At 43.3% G+C, this 14,334-nt stretch overlaps 1 protein-coding gene across 3 annotated transcripts in view; it reads left to right on the top strand.

Moving 5' to 3' along the window:
• Positions 1-14,334, top strand: part of LOC138785469 (acyl-CoA dehydrogenase family member 11-like) — a 70,356-nt gene that overhangs the window by 27,060 nt on the left and 28,962 nt on the right. For all 3 annotated transcript variants that reach the window (XM_069961468.1, XM_069961467.1, XM_069961466.1), the window contains exons 5-12: positions 730-847; positions 919-1,061; positions 1,231-1,380; positions 7,302-7,396; positions 7,486-7,585; positions 10,481-10,621; positions 10,703-10,795; positions 10,876-10,983. In XM_069961468.1, coding sequence (XP_069817569.1) covers positions 730-847; positions 919-1,061; positions 1,231-1,380; positions 7,302-7,396; positions 7,486-7,585; positions 10,481-10,621; positions 10,703-10,795; positions 10,876-10,983 — 948 coding nt within the window. The remainder of the gene's footprint in view (positions 1-729; positions 848-918; positions 1,062-1,230; positions 1,381-7,301; positions 7,397-7,485; positions 7,586-10,480; positions 10,622-10,702; positions 10,796-10,875; positions 10,984-14,334) is intronic.

Raw genomic sequence — 14,334 nt, 5'->3', positions numbered from 1 at the left:
GAAGTATGTTAAGAATTCTACGAGTCCAAGGAATTTAGCCTTTTGTTCCCTTTTCTTTTACAATTCTTTTGCCTGTTTCACCCAAGCATTTTGGTATATATCCATACTTCATATCCGAAATAGGGACAGATGACATGATGCGTTATTTTTGTGTACTGCTGTACAGTTAGCTGTGATGAACTGTGAAATTGCAGCTTTCCCAACATACCCTCTGAAGGTAAGGCACAAATACAGTGTGAATCCACCTTCGGCAGTGTTCACACTACGATTGTGCCTTCCAAGTTACAGATCTGTGCATGGACTGGCACCTACCCCATTTGCCTCTATGGCCTGACGGTAGTCGGCTTAGGAGTATGTTTTGTGGACTTTCAGCATGTATATAAGCTTTTACTTTTACTAGAAAGTCTAGCAAACCACTCTTTTGAGTCTTAGTTAAAACTGACCCGCTGGCAAGAAATGACCCGCTGACTATGTTCTGGCAGTAGAAGTTCCATGCCACCCGTACACATATACTTTAGCACAATATAAAAATCAAGTGCCAATATATGTGTCAGAAAGCACTGTCGTGATGTGAATGCTCCTTTAGCAATAGTGACAGCTCCTGTAAACATACAAGCAAGGATATGAAGAATGGTATACGTCTTTTTTAATGTCTAAGCTTTATTATATGTATAATGTTCCATAATGTTATTTACCAGTCCTGTACATCCTTGCATTTTCCATTGACAGTCACTGGGTATGCCAGATGTCCTTCAGGGTCCCTTCCGACACCTTACCTCCAGAGATCCCCAAAAGTTCTGGACATCAGGCCAGTGGATGACAGAACGCAAAGGAGGATCAGATGTTGGTAGGTGACCATTAAATCCAACTGTGAGACATGTACATTCATGCAGTAATTGTTTCCTTTTTTTTTTTTAGCAAATGGCACGGAAACAGTGGCTTGTCTCCAGGCAGATGGCACTTACAAGCTTTATGGGTACAAATGGTTCACATCAGCCACAGACTCTGACATGAGTCTGACTCTAGGCAGAGTGGTAGATGCACAAGGACACATTGTGCAGGTAAATTCTGTATTGTAATGTATATCTATAAGATTCTGTATATCTATGAGATATACATTAGTAACAAATGCAGCAAAAAAGTGACAAAACCATTAGAAGTGCCATGTAGATAGAGACTAAATGCATTTAATGCTGTCATTAATGTTAACTAATCGTTTACACTTTGCAGGGCACAAAAGGGTTAGCGCTGTTTTACTTGGAGGTCAGAGACGCAGATGGACGGCTAAATGGAATAGAGGTTCAGAGACTTAAAGAAAAGCTGGGTACTAGGCAGGTCCCAACAGCAGAATTGCTGCTGGATGGGGCAAAGGCCCTGCGGGTAAGTATGATTATTGTATTTGTATAAGAGGGGGGAAAAAAAAGATATAGATATAGATATATATATGCGAAGGGAAAAGTCCAGCACCAGTGCAGCGGGTAAAAAACGTACTTCTTTATTTAGGCAAACTTCACATACAGGAAATAGACATGCGGTAGGTTGACGCGTTTCGGCGTATCTCACGCCTTGTTCACAACACAATATGGTATATTGTGTTGTGAACAAGGCGTGAGATACGCCGAAACGCGTCAACCTACCGCATGTCTATTTCCTGTATGTGAAGTTTGCCTAAATAAAGAAGTACGTTTTTTACCCGCTGCACTGGTGCTGGACTTTTCCCTTCGCATGTGTTGTCCTGGCTCCGGGCTTTGCCGTGCACCGTGAGTGGAAGTAGCAGGTGAGCTGACCCCAAATCAGCATTTGTCTATAGATGGATAGAGATATATATATATATATATATATATATATATATATATATATATATATATATATATATATATATATATATTATTTTTTTTTAACCAAAGACAGATAAATGAGGCAGATAGTTTCATAGATTAATACCAGCTGTATCTGTGTCTCTTCTTGTAGATGCACAAACACTTTCCTCTCTGGTAGTTCTTTTTAAGATTTTCTGTTTCAGATAAGCAGAGTAATAAAAATGACATGTTTTGCCAAGAAAAGAAAACAGAGCAATAGGAGAGAGGGCTAAACAATTTCGTTAATCGTTTGGCAAAAAAGTACAGAATAACAAAACAGACACAGATACACCCATGCAGACAAGTTCTAATAGTGAACATTACTAAGTAAATTATTGTCACAACTTACCTTAAGTTTCCATTGCTTCCTCTCCTGTTGTTGATCATCTGAGATCTGCGTCACATACAGTAGGATTTTTTTTCTGTCTGGCTGTTTTTCTGCCCTGCTGGGGCTCTAGGTGATCTTAAAGGGGTACTCTGGGCAAAATTTATTTTTATTATGTTATTACAAAAGAAAAGTTATACAAATCCCTAATATACACTAATTATGGGAAATGCACATATGGTGCTATTTTCCCTCAACTTAGGAGATCAGGCAGGCTCACTTCCTGTAAAAAAAAAGGTGACATCACGTCTCAAGTGCCGGGTCCAGCAAGGGGGCGCATGTATGCATCTATATAGATGTATCTCCCTCTCTGTGCTGGCTGATACTGACCCCGCTGTGGAGGCCCCTCCCCCCCAACTAGCTCACCCTGCCACCCGGTCAGCGTTCCCCCAACTAGCTCTGAGCCCACCCGTCCCTTGCAGGAGCGCTCACCCGCCGCTCGTTCCTGGCAGGGTGAGCACTCCTGTGCCTCCCCATCCAGCCGCCCGGTCCCTTGCAGGAGCGCTTACCCGCCGCTCGTTCCTGGCAGGGTGAGCGCTCCTGTACCTGCCCCTGCCCATCCAGCCGCCCGTGCTCTGATCCACCCGGCCCCTTGCAGGAGCGCTCACCTGCCGCCCGGTCGCGGTGCTGTGAGCGTTCCTGCACCTCCGTATGCATCAACCTGTCCCCTCTCAGATACCCACAGCGCCGAGCAGGTGAGTGCTGAGGCACAGTGGGGCACAGAGGCTGTCCTCGCTTCGCCTCAGCGCTCACCCGGACGCCCACTCCTGCGCTGTGAGTATCTGAGAGGGGACAGTTTGATGCATACGGAGGTGCAGGAACGCTCACAGCACTGCGACCGGGCGGATCCGAGCACGGGCGGCTGGATGGGCAGGTACAGGAACGCTCACCCTGCCAGGAACGAGCGGCAGGTGAGCGCTCCTGCACAGGACGGGTGGGCTCAGAGCTAGTTGGGGGAACGCTGACCGGGCGGCAGGGTGAGCTAGTTGTGGGGAGGGGCCTCCACAGCGGGGTCAGTATCAGCCAGGACAGAGAGGGAGATACATCTATATAGATGCATACATGCGCCCCCTGCTGGACCCGGCACTTGAGACGTGACGTCACCTTTTTTTACAGGAAGTGAGCCTGCCTGATCTCCTAAGTTGAGGGAAAATAGCACCATATGTGCATTTCCCATAATTAGTGTATATTAGGGATTTGTATAACTTTTCTTTTGTAATAACATATTAAAAATAAATTTTGCCCGGAGTACCCCTTTAATTATTTTTGCATTTGCAATAGAGTGTATGCCTTATTCTGTTCATGCAGAAAGTGCTCACCATACGTATCAGAAATGGACTATTGAGCAATAGGAAAAGGTGGCTTGGTCTGAGGAGTCCCATTTTCTTTTACATTGTGTGGCCAGCTGGGTGTGTGATGCTTACCTGGGAAAGCGATGACACCAGGATCAAAAGAAACAAAGCAGGAGTAGGCACTTTGATGATCAGGTTAATGTTCTCTTAGGCCAGCTTCACATTGCAGCGGAAATCTTACTGCGAGATCCATTACGATCCAAGGTCCTGGCAGTTCCTATGTGAATACATACTTGCAGCGGAACTTTCAGTCAGCTGTGAGTATGTAAATCACCTGCCCTCTTAACCCACACACTGCCTGCACATACATCACCCGTTCTCAATCCAGCTTGCTGCATGGGCTCCTGACTACCTGTATTCACACAGGAACTGACAGGACCTTGGATCGTGACAGATCACGCTGCAAAACCCGCAGCAAGATTTCCGCTGTGATCCGTCATGTGTGAAGCTGCTCTTAGGAATTCTTGGGTCCTGTCATTCATTTCGATGTTGCTTTGACAAATGCAGTGGCCTCTTTCCTTAGGATAATTCACTATATCCACACTGCAAAAATTGTTCAGAAATGGTTTGAGGAACATGACAGAGTTAAATGGGTTGAGTGAGCCTCCAAATTCCCTGACCTCGATCCAAGCGAATACCTGTGGTATTCCGTGTCAAAGGTCAAATCCATAGAGGGCCCCATCTCACAATCAGGACTTTCAGAGGTCTTGTAGAGTCCATGCCCCACAAGGGAAAGATAAAAGTTGTTAGGCAGGCATTTTTAATGTTATTGGTGATCAGTGTACTTTAAAGAGAAAATGACTCTAACCTGCTGTTATCTTTTCATCCATAGTGCACAGGTAGCTGAGGATGTAGGTAATTTTCTTACCTTGATTACCAGTGCTGTTTTCTTTTTTTCTTTTTTTTTTTTTTTTTTGAATGTTGACTTTATTCCATGTGGAAATGTGGTGCACTGGAAACAGGACTACTGGCCTCTGATCTGCCCCGTCCCTCCTAATGCATATTAGGGCAGCTCTCTGCAGTCAGCGCTGGATGAATATTCATTATGAGGTGCAGGGCAGATTGGTGCACTGAGAGCGGTAGTCCCATCCCAGTACACCAAAGTGCTTCATTTACAAATGGAATAAGGTAAGAAAATTACCTTTATCTTTGACACCCAGTGCATTATTGACAAAAAACAAAGTGCAACAGCAACCTGCAGGTGCAAGTGCTTACTGTACATACTCCCCCTGACATACATACAATAAAAATCTGCTCTACCCAGTGCATTATGCCTGTTTATTCCACATCGTATCTAGAGCCCCCACTGCAGTAGTGATGTGCCCTTATACTCATGTCAACTTTTCAGCAAATGATTGGTCTTAATAGCCTCAGCCAGTGTACACTGATTGGCTGCAGCAGTAACATGGGTATAGGGGCAAGCCATGGCTGCAGCCAAGTAAACTCGGCCCAGTGAAGAGGACTGGATTGCCGTCACTGGATACAGTGAAGAATAGATGGGTGTTTATAGCATCGTTTTTTTTTTATATTAAAGAAATACCGAGCATTGGGTAAATTTATAAATAAAAAGTCAGTAAAGGCTCTATTACACAGCACGATACTAAGGAAGGAAGGAAGCGCTGACCTTTCAGGTTGGTGCTTGCTTGCCCCTTGTTCCCCGCTTGCTGTTTTTGGCTTTAAAAGTGGGAGGGTCTGCCCGGACCATCCGTGGATCATCCAGGCTGCCTATTGAGACCAGTGGCCGCCTGATGCTGCTGCCCCTATTACACAGACGCGCAGCAGACTCGCTCTTGTGATTTTGACTATTCAACATTTTGAGAGATCACAATCAGCTGACATTGTGCATGTCAGCTGATCGTGTTTTTTTTTTTAAACATGCGTTGTTACACCAAACGATTATCAGCTGGAGCGGTTGGTAATCATCCAAGTACGGCCAATAATCATTTGGTGTAACAGGGCCTTAATTCTGAAAGTTCTTGCCTGTTTACAGAAATGCATGGTCATATTTACAATGTGTGAGAATAAAAAAGATAACTGAAGAATCCCACAGAAGCACAAGACAAATACTGGAAGACAGAGAGTCCTGAAATTAAAATCCAATCTCAAGGACCCTGAGATAAGTGCTGAGCACTGTGCCAAACATTAGGTAGTAAAACCAGCGGATTGGGCATCCCATTATATCTTACATTATACTTTTGATTACTTCTGAGAACAACAGCAAGAATTACTTTCTCATTGGGATAATTTTGTGCATAATACCATAGTAGCATATTATGCAGAAACACAAGTGTCTCCGGAAAAGTTTAGTATTGTTGTGATCATGTGCGGTTTTGTGCTGTAAATAGTTCAGTTATATTTTGACTGATGTCATGTAAACATTTTCCTATCTAGAGCGTATATATTTGTCTGGTGGGTATGGCTCTTAGTAGGGCATGCGAGAGAGAAATGCGAGACAGTGTTTGAAAACCAAACCATACAGATTGTACCTATTTGAACTTAGCCCTAAGGATGCCTTTATGTGTTGCAGCTCAGTCATCATAACTTCATGCGGTTTACCACTTATTTCCATGCTTCATATACACTTGCTGTGTTTTCAAGTTGTAAGTACAGGTAAAGCATGGGAGTTAGCAGGAATCTGTGTATGGTCACCGCTGCTAAGCTTTAGAGTGTAAAGGCACCCCTATAGGGGTATTATAATATAGTGTCAAGGCGGCTGGGAGGTGTAGAAGAGCAACTTGGTAAAAGGTAAGCTGTCGTATATTTTGGTGTGCCGGCAGCAAACTATATAGTGTAAAGGACACGATTACATTAACCACTGTCCTTGAAGGGCGCTGAGGATGAAGGTAAGAGACATACCTTCATTCTCAGTGAGCCATACCAAATATGACCTCATTCACACGTCTGCAACGCAGTCCGCAGTCACCGACCAGCAATCATAGACAGCACAAAGCTAAAGCTTTGGCTGTCCAGGCATGAGGGGAATTGTAGTTTTGCAACAGCTGGAGAGCCTGAGTTTGACATCCTTGTAATTTAAACAGTGACCCATACGCAATTGCTAATCCGCACTACAGCATGTCGTTTTTTTTTTGTTTTTTTGTGTTTTTTTTTTTGCGGCCTATTAATAGATCAGCAAAAATTGCAGATGTGTAAATAGGCACATTGAAATCAATGTGTTTTAAATGTTTTAATAATTGCTGATTTGCAATTAAAGACAAATTTTTGCGGACGTGTGAATAAGGCCTAAAGAGCAATCATCATCAGGTTAGATTAGTCTAACCTGCTGATATTTCGTCTTTAACAAGTCAGGTAGATGCCACTCCCCTTCAGTAACAAAAATCTTTAGTTTCTTTTGTGTTATTAGCAGCATCAAATTATGTTTTCGCTGTGATTTATATGTCGCATTTCAAGGAACGTGGGACATAGGTAGGCAATGACTGTGTGACTTTGCCAGCGACACCACAGGTTACTGGTAAGATTGTGCTGCGATTGGTTATCGTATGCTAACCACTTCTTGGTCACATCCAGTAGCTGCACCATGAGATCATACTCTTATACTTAGTTAAGGTTCTTTCCTGCGTAGGTCAGTTTACCTAAGATGTCTACCTGTATATCTCATTATTTAGGACATTTCCATGAATATCAGGTTACCAGGCCTATGTAAGGACTATTTTTATTTATTTTGTTTTCTTTTGTTTTTTAATTAAGATATCTCCTGAAGGTCGGGGTGTTGCTTCAATCTCCAATATGTTGACCTTAACCCGCATACACAACACAATTTCTGCAGCCGCTTGGATGAGAAGGTAACATTTCTCTAGAATACCCATATATAAACTCTGCCTATAGCCTGAAAGAGTACATTACTAATGATTTTTTTTTTTTTTAAATCTAGGGTGATCAACCTGGCCAGGGAGTATGCATCAAAGAGATTTGTATTTGGTAGCCTGATTAAAGACCACCCTTTGCATATGCAAACTTTGGCACGCATGGAAGTAAGTGTTCTTATGTTTTTATTCACAGTTTCATTCAACGTTCATTTAGCTGACAGTTATCTCTCCCATCCTCCCCATACACATGAACTTTTGGCACGGGTAGCCAGACAGTTCTGGCAGCAATTTGTTCCTATGAGAAAAAGGGTCAGGTGGCAAAAATCCAGCATTCCCCTCCCTTCTCTTTACTGAAAGATGATGGGAGACTGCCATAGTTGAGGGAAGTCTAAATTTTAATATAAGGTGTATGGGCATTACCAGGGAGAGTCGTAAGAAAGAGCGGGAGGAGACTGCATGATCTGCTTCCTGCTTTATGTTAGTGAAAAGAGCCGGGCTCCATAGACCTACATTGACTACTCTCAGTAAGCAGCTTAAAACCTTAGGTGATCATTTTTTAGCATACAGTACAATTGTGTCAAAATGTCAAAAGTTTCTTGAAATGACAGGTACACTTTAAAGTGAAATGTTGAATTTAAAAGCACCAGAAATTATTCATGGTTTAAAATACCAAACAAACCACGGTATTTGAAATTCCTGAAATTCATGAATTTGTGTGTATGTGTGAAGCCCTAAACCTACCAGTTCACAGGACACTACATATGTGCTTCACTCGGCATTCTCCAGCCCCATACTGTTTCTATAATAAAGATGAGAGACGACAGATAAGAGGACTACTCATGCTTCAAGTATATAATTGTGTATTAATTAGTAAATGGATGTCTGCAAATCTCAATGGCTAGACAGTTAGTCATCCCACATCATCCAAGATATCCATGGTATCAATTATCAATGTAAGGTTAGAATTATTTAAACATATGTCTGTTATATAGCAGCGAGGAATGTTTTACTCCCAGGAGTGGAAGGGATCTGAGGGTATAGCCATTATGCGTGAGAAATTATATTACATACCATTAGGATTTGTACTGATATGCATTGTTCACATTTATTCTTCCTATATTTATGGCATAATGTGAGGTATAGTACAGACTGCAGTCAATGAAAATACATTAAAGTTTGCGGACAATGTAAGTGAAATAAAGTCTTAAAGGTTTGCAACTTTTTAGTCCTAGTCCAGATGTTGCAGTACATTGCTCCACTCATGTGCAGTGGCAGGTTACTCCGCAGCCCATGTCAGGATTACTTCTTGACTTTGATCATTATTGCGATCTGCTCATTAAAGCCAGAGACGTGCTAGGAACAACAGACTGCTTGCTTAGTTTTCATTTGCTTTATTTAGTAATACGCAGGTACAGTGTTCCATAAAATTTTATTAAGTTTTGTAATAAACAACAAGTAAGCAAACAAGTTGGGCAGACAACAATAGCCCGGAATAATGGTTTCAGTAAGTAGAACATACACAAATGAAGATATAATGTAAACAATCATGTATCACTCTTTATAATATTACACCTCATACAAACTTTCCATAATGCCTATCTAAGGCCTCTTCTGAGGCCAACAGTAACCATGCATCAGGCATCTGCCCAATCATAGCAAAGATAAACCCCTTGGTTCCATCACCCGAGTGGGACCAGAGGTAAAACAATAAAGAGAAGAAAGTAAAAGAAAAAAAGACCAGCCGGAGAAGAAAAAATAAGGGGGGGAGGGGAGGAAAGGGAAAGAAGTGGAGAAGGGAGACTTTTGTGATCCCCCGCTCCTCCTCACGAAACGCCCTCATAAAAGCTCTCTTTCGTACATTCATTATTTATTACCGCCCCTAAGGGGAGGAAGATAAATATGAAATCCAGGGTTGCCAGACCATTTGGAATTTCTCTTCTTTATCATGTAAGATAGCGTGTAAACAGTCATTGACCATGATCAAGTTAAGTTTTACCTTCACTAGTTCGAGAGGAATCACGATATTTAGAGCACACGCCTAAGGAAAGTGTATGAAGCAGATATTATTAATGATTTGAAAGCCATAGTTTCATATTTTATTCTGCTCCTTCAACCTTCCTGTTTTGTGGCCCACTCACCAACACTGTATATCTTTAGAAAACCAGCAGCTAGATCTGGAAGGTTTCTTTTCCTCATATTTAGAGTATTTGTTAAAGGGGTTTTCCATGTGGCATGTGACCCGCAGCTCTTTTCATTCTCTTTGGAGCTGCCGTAGAGAGTACAGCACTTGGCTCTTTCCTGCAGCTCCATAGAGAATGAATAGAGCTGCAAGTCTATTAAAAGACTCTGTTTATGCTTTGTTTATCATTTGTTCATTTTTCAATTTCAGAACCAAAACTAAGGCGTAACTGACTAAAAAAATGATAGGTAGATATAAGTAATTTTTTTTTAACATTAAAGTAAATGAGGGAAATTTATATCATCTGTCACTATCTGGTATGGCCCTCATCTGTGTTGAAATGATTGGATTGGATGATATACATTGTTTATACTGGACAGGACCATTTGGCATGCAAACTTTTCTGTCTACTTATGCCTTTATGCAATAGTCATTGAAGACAATCAGATCTACTTTTATGGATTTCTAATTGAAGATTCCAAAAGGATAAGGTTATAAAAAGACGAATGATATCAACTTTTACTCAAGAGGAACTTTAAGCAAAATTCTAAAATACTTTGGACATATCACTCGTTCGCCTGCCAAGTCAAAACTAAGAAAATGTTAACAGAACTGCATCAATTATCCTGTAGGTTGGGAGAACTTCTTGCACTGTACTTATGAGTGTAATATAGTAAAGGAGTTATCCAGGCTTAGAAAAACTTTCGCTCTTCCAGAAACCGCATGGCCCTTGTCTCCAGTTTGGTCCAGTGTGGTTTTGCAAGGTGCTTGGACCTGATGACCATTGTGTGGACAAGAATTGCTCAGTTTCTATAAAAAGTGATGGCAGCAGTTTAGTTGGCTATACCTCATTAAGTTGTATAGCCTTATTGTCTTTTAAGGTGCAAGTTCGTGGAGCGTTTCTTCTTCTTATGGAGGTTGCACGTTTGCTAGGGCTGGAAGAAACAAACATGGCAACTGAGCAAGACAAACATCTTCTCCGGCTTCTAACTCCCATTGCTAAGCTCTACACAGGAAAGCAGGTACACTTGTCTGAAAAGTTTGCATGGAGTACAGTATATTGTAATTTCATAAACTCATGTATATATCTTTGTACACACAAGGCTATGGCTGTCATATCAGAAGGACTAGAGTGCTTTGGAGGGCAGGGTTATATGGAAGACACAGGTCTACCAACTATTCTGAGAGATGCCCAGGTAAGAGCTATGATTACTGAAATACAAGACTGTGTAACAGTATCTTTATATTTCCCTTACTCATTTTCTGTCTGTGATAGGTTCTAACAATATGGGAAGGAACAACCAACATTCTAGCTCTTGATGTCCTCCGGTCAGTCATCAAGAGCCAAGGGCAGGTTTTAAGTGCCTTTTTCTCTTCTACTCAGGTAAAACATATGACATTATAATTGTAAATGACCCAGTATAAACATGTTACTCAAGCTTTGTGGTCACTACTATATTTTCTGTATTGTTTATTCATATCTAAGTCACAGGCTGTCAGCCTATATTCACAGTTAGGGATGAGCGAACTTTTGAAAAGTTCGGTTCGATTCGGCGAACTTTCGTGAAGTTCGGATTCGTACAAACTGAACCTAAAACGAACCTTGCTAAGTGAAATATTTGAATATTCGATAAGCGTACACATATCTCCTGATATTCGAATATTCGATAAGCGTACGCATATCTCCTGATATTCGATCCCATTAAAGTCTATGGGAACAAGTATTCGATTATTGAAAAACATCTATTCGACCACTTGGAGGTCACCAAGTCCACAATGACACTTCAGGAGATGATGCCAACACCACTGGAATGCAACTAGGAAAGCAGAGGAAGCATCTTACACCACAAAATCGCAGTATAAACCAGCTATTAACAGTTAGTTACGCGTGCGTATATACGTACGATATGTGTACGTCTAGCGATGCGTACGAAGTTCGTGCGACGCATACATGACATTCATGCGACCATTGCAGTGTGCACAGCAGAAGACAGGAAACATGGCAGAGAGAGCTGCTCCATTCACCAGGCCCGAATTAAAGATGGTCCATGGTCCAGTTCTTTGATGACAGGGACTATGATTTAAGACAGGGATGTGTGAAAAACCCTAACCAACATAAGTTAAAAATTATACAGAAAGTTCTGCGTGCCCTTCGGAGACAGCTAAATGTCCAGAAGACCAGAGGGCAAATCCAGCGAAAATGGTTGGATTTAAAATTAAAAAGCCCTGATATCCTGACCGAGCTTCGAAGAGAGATACGTCGCAATGAGTAATATGACTGCATACCTCACAACTTTCTGCATGGTCAAAGAGGGACATTTCGGCTAAGTTCACACCTAGTGATGAGCGAGTGACAGTGACAGCAAACTAGATTAGTGGGTGTTTGCATTCAGTGACAGCAAACTAGGTTAGTGGGTGTTTGCATTCAGTGACAGCAAACAAGAGAACTGGGTTTTTCCATTCATTGACAGCAAACAAGGTTACTGGGTGTTTGCATTCAGTGACTGCAAACTAGGTTACTGGGTGTTTGCATTCAGTGACAGCAAACTAGGTTACTGAGTGTTTGCATTCAGGGACAGCAAATTAGGTTACTGGGTGTTTGCATTCAGTGACAGCAAATTAGGTTACTGGGTGTTTGCATTCAGTGACAGCAAACTAGGTTACTGGGTGTTTGCATTCAGTGACAGCAAACTAGGTTACTGAGTGTTTGCATTCAGGGACAGCAAATTAGGTTACTGGGTGTTTGCATTCAGTGACAGCAAACTAGGTTACTGGGTGTTTGCATTCAGTGACAGCAAACGAGGTTACTGGGTGTTTGCATTCAGTGACAGCAAACTAGGTTACTGGGTGTTTGCATTCAGTGACAGCAAACAAGGCTACTGGGTGTTTTCAATCAGTGACAGCAAACAAGGTCGCTGGGTGTTTCCGCTCAGTGACAGCCTACAAGGTCGCTGGGTGTTTCCATTTATTGACAGCAAACAAGGCTACTGGGTGTTTCCATTCATTGACAGTAAACAAGAGTACTGGGTGTTTCCATTCATTGCAGCAAACAAGGACACTGGGTGTTTCCATTCATTGACAGCAAACAAGAGTACTGGCTGTTCCCATTCTTTGACAGCAAACAAGGTTACTGGGTGTTTCCATTCAGTGACAGCAAACAAGGCTACATTCAAATATGTAGTAGCAAATCTACAAATGGTAGTGCAAGCACTCTGCTGACCAAATGCTTTGTGCTGCTGATACGTGCTAGATGTCTCGATCTAAAAAAAAAAAAAAAGATTAGTACAGTATGTGTGTTCATCCAGTGCTACGTGCTGCTACGTCATACATAAATACACAGGGTGGTACAAGCTAGGGATGCACGATGCACCGAAAAATCGATTCTACTATCGATTTTCGGGGCATATTTTCGGTTCGATACCAGGATTTCCTGGTATTTGATACTTTATGATAAGCCGCGCCGCAGTGCGGCATATCATAAAGTACACAGCAGAAGACATGGCAGGCAGTGAGCTGAGTGCCTGCCATGTGCTCTGCGTGGCCCCCCTGGTGTCACCTCCTCTGTCCACCCGCCCTCCCTCTCTCCGCTCCCGGCGGCACTAACTTCCAATAGCCGGCACACAGCGATCGTATGTGCCGGCTATTTAACTGTATACATGCGGCTGTCACACTGACAGCGGCATTATCTCCCTCTCCTAACCTGCTCCCTATGTAGCAGGGGTCGGCTACTGTGTGTAGCCGACCCCCGCTACTAATGACTGCGGCCGGCAGTCATTTACCCTTTAGTGAAAGGGTCAGAGCAGGGTCGGCGGCTGCAGAGGGAGAGCGGCCGGCGCTTCATGAAGAGGAGACCGGAGGAGAAGGCTGAGGGCGGAGAAGGCTGAGGGCGGGGAAGACATGCGGCCACTACATCTGGCTGCACAGCACTGTAAGGTGGGGGCCACAGGACTGTGAGGGGGCGGCAGGCCGGGGCCGACAAGACACTCCCGGGGCGGACATCAGCTATGTGAGAGAGGTGAAGAGGGGGTCGGCCTGGCTCTCACTGGGAAGGGGGGAGGGGGGTCTGCAGCCTGCAGTTTACCCTGCTGCCCAAATCCAGGTCACCCTGCTGGGTCAGTGGTCACCATGCCCTGACAGTAGGAATACAGCTCCCATCATCCCCGATAGCTGGTGTGTGTTACATGGCTACAGCTCCCATCATCCCCCTGATAACTGGTGTGTTAGATGACTACAGCTCCCACCACCATCCCCCTGATAGCTGGTGTGTGTGTTACATGACTACAGCTCCCATCATCCCCCTGATAGCTGGTGTGTGTGTGTGTTACATGACTACAACTCCCGTCATCCCCGATAGCTGGTGTGTGTTACATGACTACAGTTCCCATCATCCCCCTGATAACTGGTGTGTTACATGACTACAGCTCCCATCATCCCCCTGATAACTGGTGTGTTACATGACTACAGCTCCCATCATCCCCCTGACAGCTGGTGTGTGTGTTACATGACTACAGCCCCCATCATTTCCCTGATAGATGAAGTGTTAGGCCTCTTTCACACTATCAGTGCCCCCCCCTCCCCCGCCACCCAGCTGCAGAGATGACTACAGCTCCCATCATCCCTCCTGTCATCTCATCTACTACTCACCTACTCCCCGCACTGACCGGCTACACGCGCTCCCTTGAAGTGGCCGGGACTATGCTGCCAGGAGAAGGTATCATAGTCCAGGCCACTTCTG

Source organism: Dendropsophus ebraccatus, chromosome 3 (genome assembly GCF_027789765.1).
Source record: "Dendropsophus ebraccatus isolate aDenEbr1 chromosome 3, aDenEbr1.pat, whole genome shotgun sequence".
Lineage (NCBI taxonomy): Eukaryota > Metazoa > Chordata > Amphibia > Anura > Hylidae > Dendropsophus > Dendropsophus ebraccatus.
Note: the sequence above shows the minus strand (reverse complement) of the source record. Positions and strands in the feature narration are given on the sequence as shown.